The 15,589-nt window shown below is 41.4% G+C and overlaps 1 protein-coding gene across 1 annotated transcript in view; it reads left to right on the forward strand.

Moving 5' to 3' along the window:
* mfng (MFNG O-fucosylpeptide 3-beta-N-acetylglucosaminyltransferase) overlaps positions 1-14,739 on the forward strand; it is a 31,960-nt gene extending 17,221 nt beyond the window's left edge. Inside the window, exons 4-8 of the mRNA XM_022205530.2 lie at positions 1,008-1,161; positions 6,907-6,992; positions 7,827-7,992; positions 9,712-9,797; positions 14,123-14,739. Coding sequence (XP_022061222.2) covers positions 1,008-1,161; positions 6,907-6,992; positions 7,827-7,992; positions 9,712-9,797; positions 14,123-14,174 — 544 coding nt within the window. The 3' untranslated portion in view covers positions 14,175-14,739. The remainder of the gene's footprint in view (positions 1-1,007; positions 1,162-6,906; positions 6,993-7,826; positions 7,993-9,711; positions 9,798-14,122) is intronic.
* Positions 14,740-15,589: the final 850 nt, after the last annotated feature.

Raw genomic sequence — 15,589 nt, forward strand, 5'->3', positions numbered from 1 at the left:
TATCGCTCCTTAAGCACATCCTTAAGCCCCTAGAGCACCCATGGCCCTGTGGTGTGCTCGCCGGTTGTCCCTCTTTGGACCACATAGCGGAAGATTCACCAAGACCTGCTGTTTCTTAGATGCTCTGATCCAGCTGGTACAGGTTGGTCCCTGTGAAAGTTGCTCAGATCCTTACACCTGCCTTTGGTTTCTGCTTCTAACACATCAACTTTAAGAACTCACTGTTCACCTGCAGGTTAATTTATTCCAGCCGTAAACAAGTGCCTCATTGCAATGAGATAGTCGATGAAGTCTACTTCATCTGTCAGTGGTTTTAATGTTGTGGCCGACTGGTGTATCTGAATACAGTTTACAAGGCTGTTGTGACTCCAGGTGTTTTCTCTCTCTGTTCAGTTTAGCACATATGCAGTGAATTTAATGATCACATTTACAAGATAGATAGACTATTAGAAGAGTCTGCATGGCAGTTTGAGCATTTGGTTTGTGCTTGTTGATTGTAAGAGGTGAAGTCTCTCATCAGACTGACGAACACAAACTTCAGGAGATGGATTGGTAGAAATAAATACCTTTCTCTTCTGTCTCTGTGATTGAGTGGATTTCTGTTCTCTAGTCAGATAAAGCATCTAATACTTAGCAGTAAGTGATGACCTCTATTTCTTGAATGCGTATAATGAAGACAGCCTCAGAGGCAGAGCAGGGTTTTAGTTTATAATGCTACACTATGCTGCACATTAAGTCTTAAGATATGATATTTCAATAATGCTTTTGTCCTGTACAATGATGGAAAAACACAGGCACAATAATAAACCATTAACTTTGTACCGATAAAAATGTTAATCTGGACATGATGCATCACTTAGTTGGGCCATGGAACCAACAAAGAGGAAAATTAGTGTTCAAATCTCCGATCTGTTTCTTTGCAATCAACAGGAGGGAGCGAGTGAAGCTCAGAAAACTTACGCTATTAAGACAAACAGCAGTGTTGTGTTTTATCTCTTGCCCTTCAGGTGGTTTTGCCACGTGGACGATGATAACTACGTGAACCCGGACGCCCTCCTCTCCCTGCTCTCGGCCTTCTCCCAGGAAGCCGACATCTACGTGGGCAAACCGAGCCTGGACAAGCCCATCACTGCACATGAGCTGCTGGAGGGCAACACAACGGTACCACGCCGCCGTGCTCATTTACCCCCACCCACTCCTGAGCTGTTAGATTCCCTGGCCCACTGAGGCCATGATGTTAAATGAACACAGCCTCTGGAATTTTTACCTCTCATCTGATGGGAAAAAAGTTGACTGCATACTAAGAAAAACAAAACAAAACAAAAGAACCAGCTTATTAAATGTGGTAAAGGTGAAAAATGTGAAAGAAACAAGACCAAGCAACCGTCTGGGAACGTCCTGGGACACATCATTGTCTTTAATGTGACTTCATAGTTTTATTTCCTGCTGCTCATCCTCCTGAGATTCTTAATCTTTATTATCTATCTTGAATTCTTTGCATCTTTCTTCCCACCTAAACAGACCTATGTCCTTTGCTCACTAGTTGCTACTTTTCTTCATAAAAGCTCTCTTCTTCCTTGCATTCTTTCCTTCTTTTGTTTTTCCATTTACTTGCTTTTACTTTGAAGGATATTCTGTAACATCATACTGTTTGACCGTGATCAACAATGGTTGTATTTTCAAAGTTTTTTTTCCCACCACTGGAAACTGTTTTTGGCGTAAATCTAAGCAATGACACAGGTTTAAAATAACTTAAATTCTTATTTCTGTTTTAAAACAAATATAGGTTAAATGTCCACTTAATGATTACATTATTTAGGACATCAAAGAGCAGCAGAATTACCCTTAAAGGTGTCCTATGATAGAAATCTGGCCCTGGGTTTATCCCGGAAATCCCAGTGCTCTGGATGAAAGTTTTATCGTTGAATTATATCCTCATCCCTCCTCCTGCCTCCTTTTCTACTACATCACAGTCTTACCTTTTGGTGTAAATCTCAGTAAATGTATGTTTCTTTTAGAATGGAAAGAAATATACAGTTTAGTTGTATCAAGTTTTGGAAGACATGCTTGACCAGACAGAGATAAAACAAAATTGCTCAACAGTCAAGACCATGAATCACCACACAGTTAAGATCTCCCATATCATCCAGGAAAACGGACTGAATATGAATACAAACAGCACAAAGCATGAGAGGACTGCTTCTTTATAGAACAAACCATCTGTCTTAGTGGATTTGTGATATTCACAGATACTAGCAGGCCACCTTGAGAATAGCTGGACTCTGTGGGAATTGGTTTACGTGTGTCTGCTGTGGATGAAATTTAATTTAAAAACGAAGTGATTTGCATAATTGTTTCATACTGTCTCTTAACTGAAGGTGATCATGACTCTCAGGAATGTTGGCTGAAACTACTAAAGTCAGTCACAGTCTAAAAAAAGATAAAAATTCTTTCTTTTTTCCTCCTTTCTTACATCTTTCCCTCTTTTCCTCCTACACTGCAAAAACTCCAAATCTCACCAAGTCTATTTGTCTTATTTTTAGTCCAAGTGTCTCATCCCACTTGATTTAAGATAAATTCACTTAGCAAGTGACATTTCAGCAAAAGATGGAGGGACTTGTTTTAGGACAATGCATCTTAAATATCTTAAGTCAAACAATCTTGAAATTATCTTGCTTTGAGTTGAATTTCACAAGAAAACTCAAAACACGTTTGACCCTCCTGTCGTCCTGCATGTGAAATTGATCCGTTTTAAAGTTATGGAAAATGTGGGAAAAAAAAAAAAATTTTCACAGTGAAACTTCAACATTTTTGGGAAATTTTTGAACATTTTTTGGTGGACAAAAAGAAATGCTAAAAATGTTGCTTAAGAACATTCACATAAAAATCAACCAAAATCCAGCGAAATTCGCTGGATTTTGGTTGATTTTTTTGTGAATGTTCTTAAGAAAATATTAGAAGTTTTACTGTTATATATATATAGAATCATTTTAGATATTTTTAGGATTTTTTGAAGATTTTTACTCATTTTTTGAAAATATTTACAAGAATTTTCTTGCCAAATTTGGGTGATTTTTTTTTTAAATAAAACTTTTAAGGAATTACTGGAATTTTCTTCCTGAAGGTTTTGCAAATTTTCATAAACCTGGGGAATTTTTTTCAGACAAGGAAACAATATTTTTGGTGCCTGTAAATGAAGAAAGCAGGAGGGTTAATACATCTCAAATTATGAGGTTACATGAAAGCGAAAATCAATTTTTGAGTGAAAAACTGCTTTTTCTTTATCATGTCTGGCTTATTTTAAGACACCTAAGCTCGACAATCCTGGTAAAATAGAGCTTAAAATAAGTTTTCCCAGCTAATTTTGAGATCTCAAGATTCTAAATATCACATCTTATTTCAAGAAATCTTACCAAGACATTCTTCACTTGTTCTATTGGCAGATTTTTTCAGTTATTTCAAAGTAAAAGTTCCTTGAAATAAGTTTTTTTTCTTGTTTTGAGAGGGGCATTTTTTCCAGTGTATTATCCATCAATCCACTGTTCATTCTTTCCTTTATTCTTTCACTTCTGCTTGATTATTTTGCTCTGCTGACGACATGAAAGAACAGTGAAACAAAGCTGAGGTCTGTTCCAATCGGTTTTATGCCAAAGTGCAGCGCAGCAAGGTTAACCGCTGCCGTTCAAAATCCATACGTTCTTTCTCATTGTCGCTCTCGTCACCGCTGAGGGGAAGCCGGACGAGGGTGTGATTAGGTGTGTACCCATGTGGGGACGGATGGAGGTGCATGAAAGCTGCTGCTCTGTGGCTTTTGTTCACGTCGGAAAGATTTTTGGACGCCAAGTGGATCAATGAGTGACTAGTGTGTGGTTGGGATATCGATTGGTGGGAAAACACGCATGCACATGTATTCAAAAAACCAATGATTGACTTCGGGGAATCATACTCAGTGCTTGTGTGTGTGTGTGTGATTGCTCATAGTTCATCCTGATTTCAGGAAGCTGTCTGAATAACACACCATCCACCGTGTCTCTCTCATTCCACCTTCCAATCTTTCCCGCTCATGTCTTGAAATGACTCCCTCCATCTCCCTTGTGTCACATTCTCCCTCCTGATTGCACCCATTTACAGTGAAAAATAGATCTTTATTAATCCTTGCTTCCTTCTCCTCTCTCTTCCCTTCCTCCTTCCCTTCAGTTCCTGTTTTCTGGATGGAGAAAACACAAACGAATGTCAGGCTCCTCTCTGTCTCCTCGTCTCATTTTCTTACATCTCGCTGCCTATCTTTTTCGATTTCCTGTCACTGTCGTGAGGCAGCAGGGAGAATGAGAGGAGGAGGGAGGGGAAAAGAATGCAAAGGAATGGAAAAAAGGGGGCAGAAAGAGAAGGAAAAACACAAACAAAAGAAGGGAAAAGAGAGAAACAAGCAAAGGAAAAAGGAGGAATGGCAGTGAGGAAAGGAAATTCAGTTAAAGACATTTAGAGGGAAATGATAGCACTGTAAACAAAATGGATGGAAATACAAGAAAACAATCTAAAGGAATGAAAAGGAAGCAAGGAAGAAAAACAGAGGAGCCAGCAACAAGGCAAGGAAATGGGTAGAAAAGGAGATTAAAAAGTTCTGAGAAGAAAGAGGAAGACAGTGATGACAGGAAGGAAAATGCAAAAGCTAAGAAAGGGAAACTAAAGCACATAAAAAGAAGACAAATAAAGAAATAAAAGAAATGCACAAAGTTCTCCCTTCTGCTACTAATAGAGCTCTGACACACTGAAGCAGATTCTTAAGCCCTGGCAGACGTATTTTCCAGCACATTCCACATACGCTCGATCAAATTAAGATCCAGAGAAGCTAAAGGCCACCTTGAATTCTTTACCATGTCCCTCAAACCATTCCTGAATATTTCTTGTAGTGTGGCAGCATTTGAGGGAAAGCTTATTATTTGCATTGCCCCTAGTATCAGCCAGTTTAAGCTATTTCTATCTTTCGTCTTCTCTCCTGCTCCCTGTGCTCCCGTATGCTGCGTTTTAACACAGCAGAATGCTCAACAAAGCTGTTCTCGTTTACTTTTTATTTAGTTTGTGCCGTCAGTCAATGGAACAAGTGACTGAAACATAATCTCTTTTAAGACATTTTTAAAAAAAAAAGCTGCTCAGCACTTCTAAAATGACTGGAAAGTAGTTCAGAAAGTGGCTCGATTTATTCTTATCTTATCAGGGTATAGGCCATCAACAAGAGACCTCCAGTTTCTCCTATCTTGTGCCTCTCTCTCAACTTGATTCCAGGTGGTACCCATTCTTTTGATGTCTGCCTGGAGGTCTCGGCGCCAGCTGTTTCTTGGCCTGCCCCTCTTCCCCTTCCCCTGTGGGTTCCACGTTAGTGCCTATCTTGTGGTACTCGACAATGGCTTCCTTAGAGTATGTCCTATCCATCCCAACTTTCTTCTACCTATTTCTGCTTCTACTGGAATTTGGGCAGTTCAGCGTTCATCTCGGCTGCTATCTGTGCAGCCTTTCCACTTTGGTACATAGTCCTTACGTTCCATGTTGTGGTGTTTCTGGATAGGGAGAGGCAGTTCTGTCGTGTGGCTTCCGAAGTTCTTTGGCTTTCATCACTTGACATCATTCTTCTTCGGAGTGAAGAACCTTCCACATCCAGATACGGAATCTCTTGGACTCTCGTTGGCGTTTCTGTAGCTGGGCGTGTTTTCCGGGGTGAGATAGCTGGCCTTACTCCCAACCCCCAACCTGTAGACCAGGGTGGATTGCCTCGAATGGCTAATGGTTATTCACCAAACCGGGTGTTAGAATCAGAGTTTTCCTTCTCCTAGACGAGCTGCTATCCAAAGCCAACGAGCCCCGTCTACCCGTCGCCCCTGTAGTTTAGCCTGGAGCCGAATGGTATCCAGTTTCCATGTATCGCCATGGGGAAGCACTACATAGGACTTGTTGTGGAGAGGCTACATACTGGCAGAGAGAGACTTACGCACTCGGCTCTCCTTTTCACTAAGCTGAGCTAGCTAGCCAGCGGTGGACCTGAAAGTGAGCTACACACTAGACGCATCACACAACATTGATACACGGCTCGATTTATTGCTAGATGTATTTTTAAATTTGATTTCTATTTCTTAAAGCTGCCCAAGGGATCTGAAAAGTTGCTAAGTGTGGTGGCAAAGTTGCTAAGTTAGCAACAACAGCTAAAGTGAACAACATCTGGAACACTGAGCTGTCACTGAATAATTCAAGACTGAAAAACCTGCCGCTGTGAGAGGTTGGTTGGGAACTGTGAACAAAAAGTCATTCAGCATATCAAACAACAGAAATAACAACGGTTTACATGATTACACATATAGGTTGTTTGCAAGTTGAAAGTATGCCTTCTCGGATGGCATCTTTGTTTTTGCTTCAGTGAGTCGTATTTTTGTTTGATGTTTGATTCCATTAACACCAAACCCTCCAAAGGTAAAAGGGCTGCTGGTCTGGATAATTTTCCATCTTTTAAAAGAACATTTAGGAAGTTTTGGACTCAGCCTAATTGTGTGCCCACTATCCGGGTCTCTAAGTGTGAGTTTCACAGACATTTTAGAACCAGACTTACACCTTCTGTCGCCTTCTGTAGTGAATTATTAAACTACAGATGGTACTAAGCTACAGCAAACAACCACAACAAGTTACCACAGCAGGAATAATTTTGTGCTCCACTGACTGGTCCATGTAGTGCTTTGCTGTATAAAAAAGTTGAGCTTTTTTCTTTCCCTATTCTTCTCTTTTATGTTTGTGGTTTTATTTAGTGCCTTCGAGCATTTTGTATTGTATCTGTACCAACATGGTGCTCAGTGCATTTTGTATTTCTTCGTGTCTGCATGCATATATCTGTTAATATCTGCATATGTGTGTGTTGTCTGTCAGAGGGAGGTGCGCTTCTGGTTCGCTACAGGAGGAGCAGGTTTCTGTCTGAGTCAACGGCTGGCACAAAAGATGGCTCCATGGGCGAGGTATTGACACAAACTTTATCTTCAAAGTGACCAAATGTGACATTTAGTGTGAGAGAAAAAGCTAATTTGCAATTATCAAAATATATTTAATAAGTTTTTGAATGTTTACTACAAGTAGGATTTGGTTTCAAAATAAAGATTTCCCCTATATATAATATGGGCAACATTTTGATTTATTTGGTTAAACTTCCATCATAGTTGCTCTGTAACACAACCCAAACTGCAATTTGAGAGCTACAAATGCCCAAAGCTTTACATTCCTTTGCTTTGTCGTCAGAAAAACAAGCCCAGAGAGAAAGCAATAAACACATCTCATACAAGAAATAATGGGAATTTCATAACTTCTTTCATTAAAGATTGTTGTCTTACTTCCTAGCAAACACTAGAATGCACAGTGTACAAACAGAGACAACAACATATTTTTTCAGCTGTTTTAACCAGCAGCACGGCTTTGATCAAAACATAAAGCTGACGAAATGTTCAAAGTGATGAGTCACCCATGGAAAGTAAATATCAGGTCTGCAAGTTTGCATTTATACTGCTCTCAAACAACTGAGACTAATGGCTGCCCAGGGCTAGATGGTGGCGAATCAATCCTAAAATTTGCAGTGCTCTTTAGAAAAGGTCAGCGGTAAAGTACGTGCAATAAATAGTTAATGGGCCAAAACATGTAAAATGATCAATATTATTCCTTTAGGGTTAAAGTTGGATAGTTTTAAGTTGTTTTGCAAATATGATATGAAGTCTGTTACTCGCAAATATGTCAAGACAGCATGTTCTTGACAACAAGAAAAGTTTGCAGTATTATACAGCATTTGGTTCTGTTTATGGCAGCGGCTCCCGGTTCGAGCAGACATCAGCGACGATCCGTCTCCCTGACGACTGTACGGTGGGCTTCATCGTGGAGAAGAGGCTGGGCATCTCCATGGTCCACTGTCCTTTATTCCACTCCCACCTGGAGAACCTGCTGCTCATCCGCCACAGAAGCATCCCACAGCAGGTAGTAACACACATACACTCCCTGGCCATTTTATTAGGTACACCTTGCTCGTAAAAGGTTGGACCACCTTTTGCCTTCAGAACTGTCTTAATTCTTGGTGTCCTACTTTCAACAAGGTGTTGGAAACATTCCTCAGAGATTTTGGTCCATATTGACATGATAGCATCACACAGCTGCTGCAGATTGGTCGGCTGAACATCCATGATGCTAATCTCCCAGTTCACCACATCTAAAGGTTCTACTGGACTGAGATCTCCTGCTGGACGTAGCATCAGAAGATGGTCAACTGTGGTCATAAAGAGATGGGCATGGTTAGCAACAATACTCAGGTGGTGGTTAAACCCTGATCTGTTGATACTAAGGAGCCCAAAGTGGGCCAAGAAAATATCCCCCACACCATTATACCACCAGCAGCCTGACCCATTGATACAAGGCGGGATGGATCCATACTTTCATGGTGTTTACGCCAAATTCTGACGGAGTGTCGCAGCTGAAATCAAGAACCATCAGACCAGGCAACGTTTTACCAATCTTCTGTTGTCTAATTTTGGTGATTTTGTGTGAACTGTAGCCTCAGTTTCCTGTTCTTAGCTGAGAGGAGTGGCACCCGGTGTGGTCTTCTGCTAGCCTAGCCGCGCTAGACCCATGTTCTGAAGGCACAAGGGTCTAGGGCCACTCGACAGGGAGGGAGGCGGGCTAAAAGGCTGTCTTTCAAATCACTCTACAGCAATTGGGTAGGTATACAACAATCAGCGTAACGAATAGGCTGACGGAGTTCCTAGAGCGCCAGCGGATTGTGGCTAAGTCCCATTAGCTTCCCAACCAGCGGAGCCAACTGGTATATTAAGGATTTGCCATATCCCGTCGGCATAAGTCCAAATACGTCTTTCTTCTCAATGAAACACTTCAGTGCCGTCCTTTGTTTATCTTTCAAGTTGAATTTTAGCTTCAAATCTTTAAGGGCTGTGGCCAAAGCCGAGTCGAAAGATAACTGTTTATTGTGCGCCGGTTGTTTCTGTCAGAATTGTCGTGCCTCTGTCGTCACTTAGTTACGCCCGCCTTCTGACTCTACACTTCATGGTGATTGGTCCGGCCAGTTTTAGGAGCATCCAGCCTCGAGCCTTATGGAAGGTAACTAGACCCACCCGGGCAGAGAATTAAATTCGTTGCCGTGGGTTGTCTAGTGCGGCTAGGCTAGTCTTCTGCTGCTATAGAACATCTTCAAGGCTGGACGTGTTGTGCGTTCAGACGTAGTATTTTGCATTCCTTGGTTGTAACTAGTGGTTATTTGAGTCACTCTTGCCTTTCTGTCATCATCTGCCAACCAGTCTGGGCATTCTGATCTCTCACATCAACAAGACAATTTCATCCACACACCTGCCACTTTCTCTTTTTCAAACCATCCTCTGTAAACCCCAGAGATGGTTGCGTGTGAAAATGCCAGTAGATCAGCAGTTTCTGAAATACTCAGACCAACTATGCCACGTTCAAAGTCACTCAAATCCTCTTTCTTCCCCATTCTGAAGCCCAGTTTGTTGTCTTGGCCACGTCTCCATGCCTAAATGCATTGAGTTGCGGCCATGTGATTGGCTGAGTAGCTCTTTGTGTTCACAAAAAACTGAACAGGTGCACCCAATAAAGTGGATGGAGAGTGTATATACATGGAAGTCCATGTCCATGCACTTATGTTGACTGCTGTGTGTCTTTTCTCCTCTGCAGGTGACACTGAGTTACGGGATATTTGAGAACAAGATGAACAGTATTGAGGTGAAGGGAAGCTTCTCTAAGGAGGACGACCCCTCCAGGTTTGTCTCTCGCTTCAGTAACTCAGAAATAAGAAAATGTGAGCAATGTATCTCCTAAACCTCCGCTTACCTTGACCTATGATAGATTTAAATAAATCCTCCTAAATCTCTGAGAGCAGCACTTTGTCACTTCTGAAGAAAGAAACAACACTTTTGCTCTTTCTTTTACAAAAGAGAAGCTGAACTCGGCAATTAAAACGCAGCCCTCTTCATTTTTAATACACTTGTGGGCTTTGCTGCAATGGCCTGATATGACCAGTAGCCTGTGTCGGGTAATGCTGGCTACTGTTGGTAAAGTTGATGCACGCTTAAATTTAGTTAGCTGGCTTAATGAATCTTCCTACTCGTGCTACTGACACACTGTATTTTAACATCAGCCATTATCTTAATTGGCAATTGTGGCTGTTCAGCAAAAGTTCCAAAGGGACGCTTAAAAAGGATCTTCATCTCTTCGTTTTGTGTTTTAAGCAAGGCTCTGTTCTGGTATTCAGATAATAAAACTACCCTGCTTTTAAAAAATGTAATTGGTGCATTGGTGAGGGCATGTTTCATGTTCCAAACACACAGTGAAAAACACAGAAATGGCTTCAGTATGCTGCTCAGGGCCATTGTGGAGCAGAGTTACAACAAAGATGACGTGTTTCTAACGGCCAAACGTGTATACATCATAACATGCCGGGGCCAAATTTCAACATAGTTTAACTTTGAACATTGTGCTGTTCTGGTTCAACGCTCAAGGTAATCTCTATTAAGCCCGAGGGGCAATTAATTTTGCAGTCAGCAGTACGCCACAGTGATCGAGTTTCATCACACTCTAAAAACACACGTAAAAATAAAACAGATAAAAAAAAGAAAATTATCTTCAACTTAAGATAAAAGGCGTGCAGTCTGTGATAAAATGAAATAAAATATGAGTACGATAAGTTAAAATAAATAAAATGATATAAAATGACATAGTGCTGTTAAAAAACACAGTGGTAAACCTGTTAGTCCTGCACCTACAGAAACTATATCTGCGACCAGAAAGGAGCAACTGAAACTCAAGGTCTGCCAGGACTGACTGGGTCTTTTTAAGGCTGTCTAGGATAAACAGGGAGTAACAAAAATAAAGCAAAACAAACACTGAGTTCCAGAGAGACAGACTTCAAATGTTGAACACCTGATGTAAAATGAACTTAATGACAGATAGTAATGTGGTGTACCGACGTACTGATGACGGGGCCAAACGGTTCATTAGACAACATAATCTGATTAAAATGAAAATGCGGCTGTCAGCACTGATGGCAAGTAGGGCTGGCCCGAATAGTGGTTTCTGGCCTCCGAATATTCGGGCCCTATTAAAGACGAATATCGGAATATTCGTTCCGCCCCGTAACGTCCGATGGGGGGGCGGGGGGGGGGGGGGGCGGACTTGTGGCAGAGACGGCCTGAATATTTGGATCCATTCGTCTGGTCTCCCGGGTCCAAATTTTGCCTTCGTTTTGTCTTCAGTTAAACTGAAGAATTCCCAAACAGCGGAGGTCTTCAGCATCTTGTCTTGTGTTTACGCAACGAAGTGAAGCGTGACGTCAGAGTCGGCAGCAACCCGACCATTCAGGTGGTGGTAAGAAACACGAATGGAGGAGCCGAGATGAGCCGAACATGGCGGGATGAGCCGAAGTGGGCCGAAGGCGAAGGGAAGAGACGAGGTCCGAATATTTTCGTCTGGGGGGAGGAAAGAGTGATCACGTAGACATATGTGTATATGTTTATGTGATCACACCACGAGATGAGCCGATATGAGCCGATGTGCGCCGAAGGCGGAGGGAAGACAGTAACGCCGCAACGCCGTAACGTCCGACCAGCGGGGGGTATTCGGATACCAAAATTACAAAATTAATATCCGGATACTGCCTATTCGAGATATTCGGGTCTAGCCCTAATGGCAAGTTTGGTTTCAAAGATATGGTGTAAGTGATACACATGTTATATGCATCAGATGGAATCATATTAGTAGTTCAGGCTGTGAAAGCTCAAAGGACTGCAAATAAGTACGTCTTTTTCTTCTGAAAAGCAAAACAAAAGGGTCTGTGCCAACCAAAATGCCATCACAGTTTGTGACATGTCAAAGTATGACCTCTTTGGTAGCTGAGAAAAATGCTGAATAAAATCTTTTGGTTAAATCGAATATTGTGGTTGCATTAATTTCAGTTGACATGTCTTGGCCTTTAGGACTTCCCACAGTTTTACCAGGCATAAGAATTATTTGTTTAAAGCAAACGCATCAACACCTTACTTAAAAAACTAATTGTTGCTTATTGCAGTAATCCTTTGTGGCACAATGCTGCAAAATGTTTTGAATTGCCTCAAAATACGATTAAAATGTTTTTGTTTTTGACGTATCACAAACATTTCTGAGACGTGGCTTCACCTTCGCCTCTGACTTTGATTGTGACGAACACTTTTGAAATTCAAAATCCACGTGATGCGTTTGGTGAAGATCATCTGTGAACCTGTGAAGACTGGAAAAAAAGTTGTTGTCTGTGAAAAATGTTCAAACCTTTTTATAAAATCCAATATGGCAGCCTGACATCACTGGATGCTTTGAACTCAGCTTGATCCAAGGAATCCAACTGTGCCTTATTTTTAAATATTGAGCTCATGGATTAAAAGTGGCATGCTTCCTGGCACCCCTAACCTCGACCCACTGGTGCAGCTGCAGTGCTTCTGTGGCAGAATAAGGGGACTGTCCTCAACCAGTGTGCTGAATTTCACATCATTTTACTCCACAGTTCTTAGAGCTGCCAAAGACTCCAAAAGAGAAACACAATGTGGGCTTCACTGCTCTGCCCCAAGACACACAAGCCAAGGGTCAGAAATACAGAATGCATTAGAGCCTTCAAAATGACAAAATAAAAATGTTTTCTTCTTTGGACCACGAGTTTTCTTTTTTGAGCTCTCCTGCTAACCAATGACAGTCACATAAATAGGAGCAAAATCATAATCTCCTTGCCAGAGGAAAAAGATCACAAAGAAGCATAAACACTGCGTTATAATGATATTACTGTATGCAGTCTTCATTAGATGCTCCTGGTGGACTATTTTTAGCTGATGAAACTTTCTCTTTTTTGTGGCTGCTGATAGAGGACAGTGCAAAGTCACAGGTAACTTACTGTCCCTGTTAACACACTGCAAACCAGCAGATGCCCCAGAGCACTGTGCATACTACATAATAAGTAGACTTAAAGTGCTATTTTCCCCCCTCGCCTTTTGTGCTGTGATTTAGCTGTAGTTTCTGTTGTCGAGGCTACTGAGGGTCTGATTCAGTGAGTTTCACCTCCAAAAATCAATTAATGCCACCATCAGCGTGTAAAAGTTCTTTAAGGCTCGCGATATTTAACAAGGAACTAATAAAGAACAATTAGTAAAAAAGCCACCAAATTAGATGATTACAATTAGCAATGGCCAGATTTTATAGAAACACAACAATCGTCCTTCTGGATTTCAGCAGATATGTTAGTTATCTACAGGGTGACACAAAAAACGAGAACTTTTTAACCATCCAATAAAACCAAGAGTGATGGAAGAAAAATATTTGATTCATAGTAATTGAAACCTTAAAACATGCCATTTAGGAAACAATGATGGAATTTTCATTTTGAAATCGACCTGGGGCTATCTCAAGAGTAAAGTGTACACGACTCGACCAAGAACTCTGGATGAGTTAAAACAGAGAATTCAGGATGAAATTCACAGTAACCCAGCTGAGATGTTGCAGCGGTCAATGAGGAATCTCAACAGCAGATTTCAAGAATGCATTCGTACAGGAGGACGCCATCTACAGGAAGTCATTTTAAAAAAATGAAAATTCCATCATTGTTTCTGAAATGGCGTGTTTTAAGGTTTCAATTACTATAAATAAAATATTCTTCTTCCATCACTCTTGGTTTTATTGGATTGTTAAAAAGTTCCCATTGTTTTTTGTGTCACCCTGTACATGTGAGCTGGTTGAACATGGGTGGGCAGGAGAACTATGCTGCTGATGCCGCCAATTTCCACACTTCAGTTTAACCAACATCATCATCATCATGAAGTGACACCAATTAGATAATGCAGCTTCATGAGCTATCTTAATACTCATAACTTTGCTCCCCCCCCCTCCCCCTCCCCCCTCCCAGCTGTGATTGAGGTTTAGCGCAAAAAATTCAAGCATGATGAAAGATTCAGGGTGTTGGTGAAATCCCGAAGCCACACATGTCTGACCCCGGCACTCAAAACATCACTAAAAGTGTCTGCCAAGACGATCAAGCTTGCCTCTGACTTGTTGTTATCCATTACCTCTGCAGGTTTAAGACCGTCCACTGCATGCTGTATCCTTTCACCAGCTGGTGTCCTTGAGAACCTCACAGAAGACGACAACAACCCAACGCACGGGACAAGGCTGGTATCCTGCTGGATGAAGTGCTTTTAATGGGTATTCTGAAAAAACGGATTTCATTTGATGGAGCAGTTTGAGGCGAAAAAGAAAGAAAGAAAGAAAAGAACAGAACGGTAAATGGGTCTGAAGAGGACTCAACAGGAACACATGATGTTCCAGCACATCTTGCTGTTGTTCCTGCTGAGACGGTGATCACATGGACACTTTATCTACTCAGAAGAAAGAATATATAAGGACTCTTGAAGTAAACAAAGTCCTTGCTCTTTACCTCTGTGTTAAAGTCTGACTGCTACATGAAGAAAACTTTTGTGCCTGTACTACTGAGTGATTTTGTTTGGAGTATTTGGTCTGTGAGAATAAAAAGCACTGAAGAAAAGGCCAGACTTTAGAAGTTTTCAGTGCTTGATACTGAAAATTTGTTGTATTTCTGACAAATGTCTAAATGAAAATGAAATAATACAGATTTTTAAAAATTGTGCATACATTTCTATGGACACTGATGTGATTAAAGCTCAATAATATACATATTCTGGATCATTTATTTATTAGCATTGGAAGTAAACGATTAAAACTGCAAAGACACTGCACCTGCAGCGCCGTATTTATTTGAGGTGGTGCTGATGCTCTGTGTGTTTGCTGTTATGAAGGAGATAATGTCCTTGTCCCTCTGAATTTTGCACACAATGAACCATCTTGACCCACATCTCCCTCCTTATCCAAACCTCCCGTCCTCCCTCCATCCTTTTCTCACTTCCTCCCCTCTTCCCTCCACCCCTCCATCTGTCTTCTTCCCTGCCTCCTCCTTCCTCGTCTCTTTGTTTACTCAGTCTTGTCCACATTTGCAGTGCTCCTCAAAGGCCACGGCTAAAAGAAAAAAGGAACTTCCGCTGATTCCCTTTGCCTCAGTTGCATTTATTTATTTACTTATTTTTGCTTCAAATATATAAAACAACAACACACCACTGAGAGAATGAAGGAGATGACGGCTGATGTGCCTGAAACCTGCTCTCCAGGCGGGAAAAACCAGCTAACACTCACAGGCAAATCTCATCAAGATGGACGGATCAGGTTCAGAATACAAATGTCGCAATGATATGCACACAATCAGATATTAGCGTTGTAATAAAAGGCACAGGCCATGAGACAGTACCTGCAGAGAGATGACACCGTGCTGCCGGCTGCCCGCAGGTTGCTTGTTTTCTTTAGATGGAGATGTGATGAATACAGATACGCTGCCTGAAAGTGTCTGGGACTGACCTTCCGTGAAGTGGATGGAAAATGGTTGGGAAAAGTGCAGGAGTGAGTGTGCGACTCTCAGCACTTCTCCACAAAAATAACTGAGACCAATCTGGTTGGAGTAAATAACATGAGCGTT

Source organism: Acanthochromis polyacanthus, chromosome 3, assembly GCF_021347895.1.
Source record: "Acanthochromis polyacanthus isolate Apoly-LR-REF ecotype Palm Island chromosome 3, KAUST_Apoly_ChrSc, whole genome shotgun sequence".
NCBI classification, from domain to species: domain Eukaryota; kingdom Metazoa; phylum Chordata; class Actinopteri; family Pomacentridae; genus Acanthochromis; species Acanthochromis polyacanthus.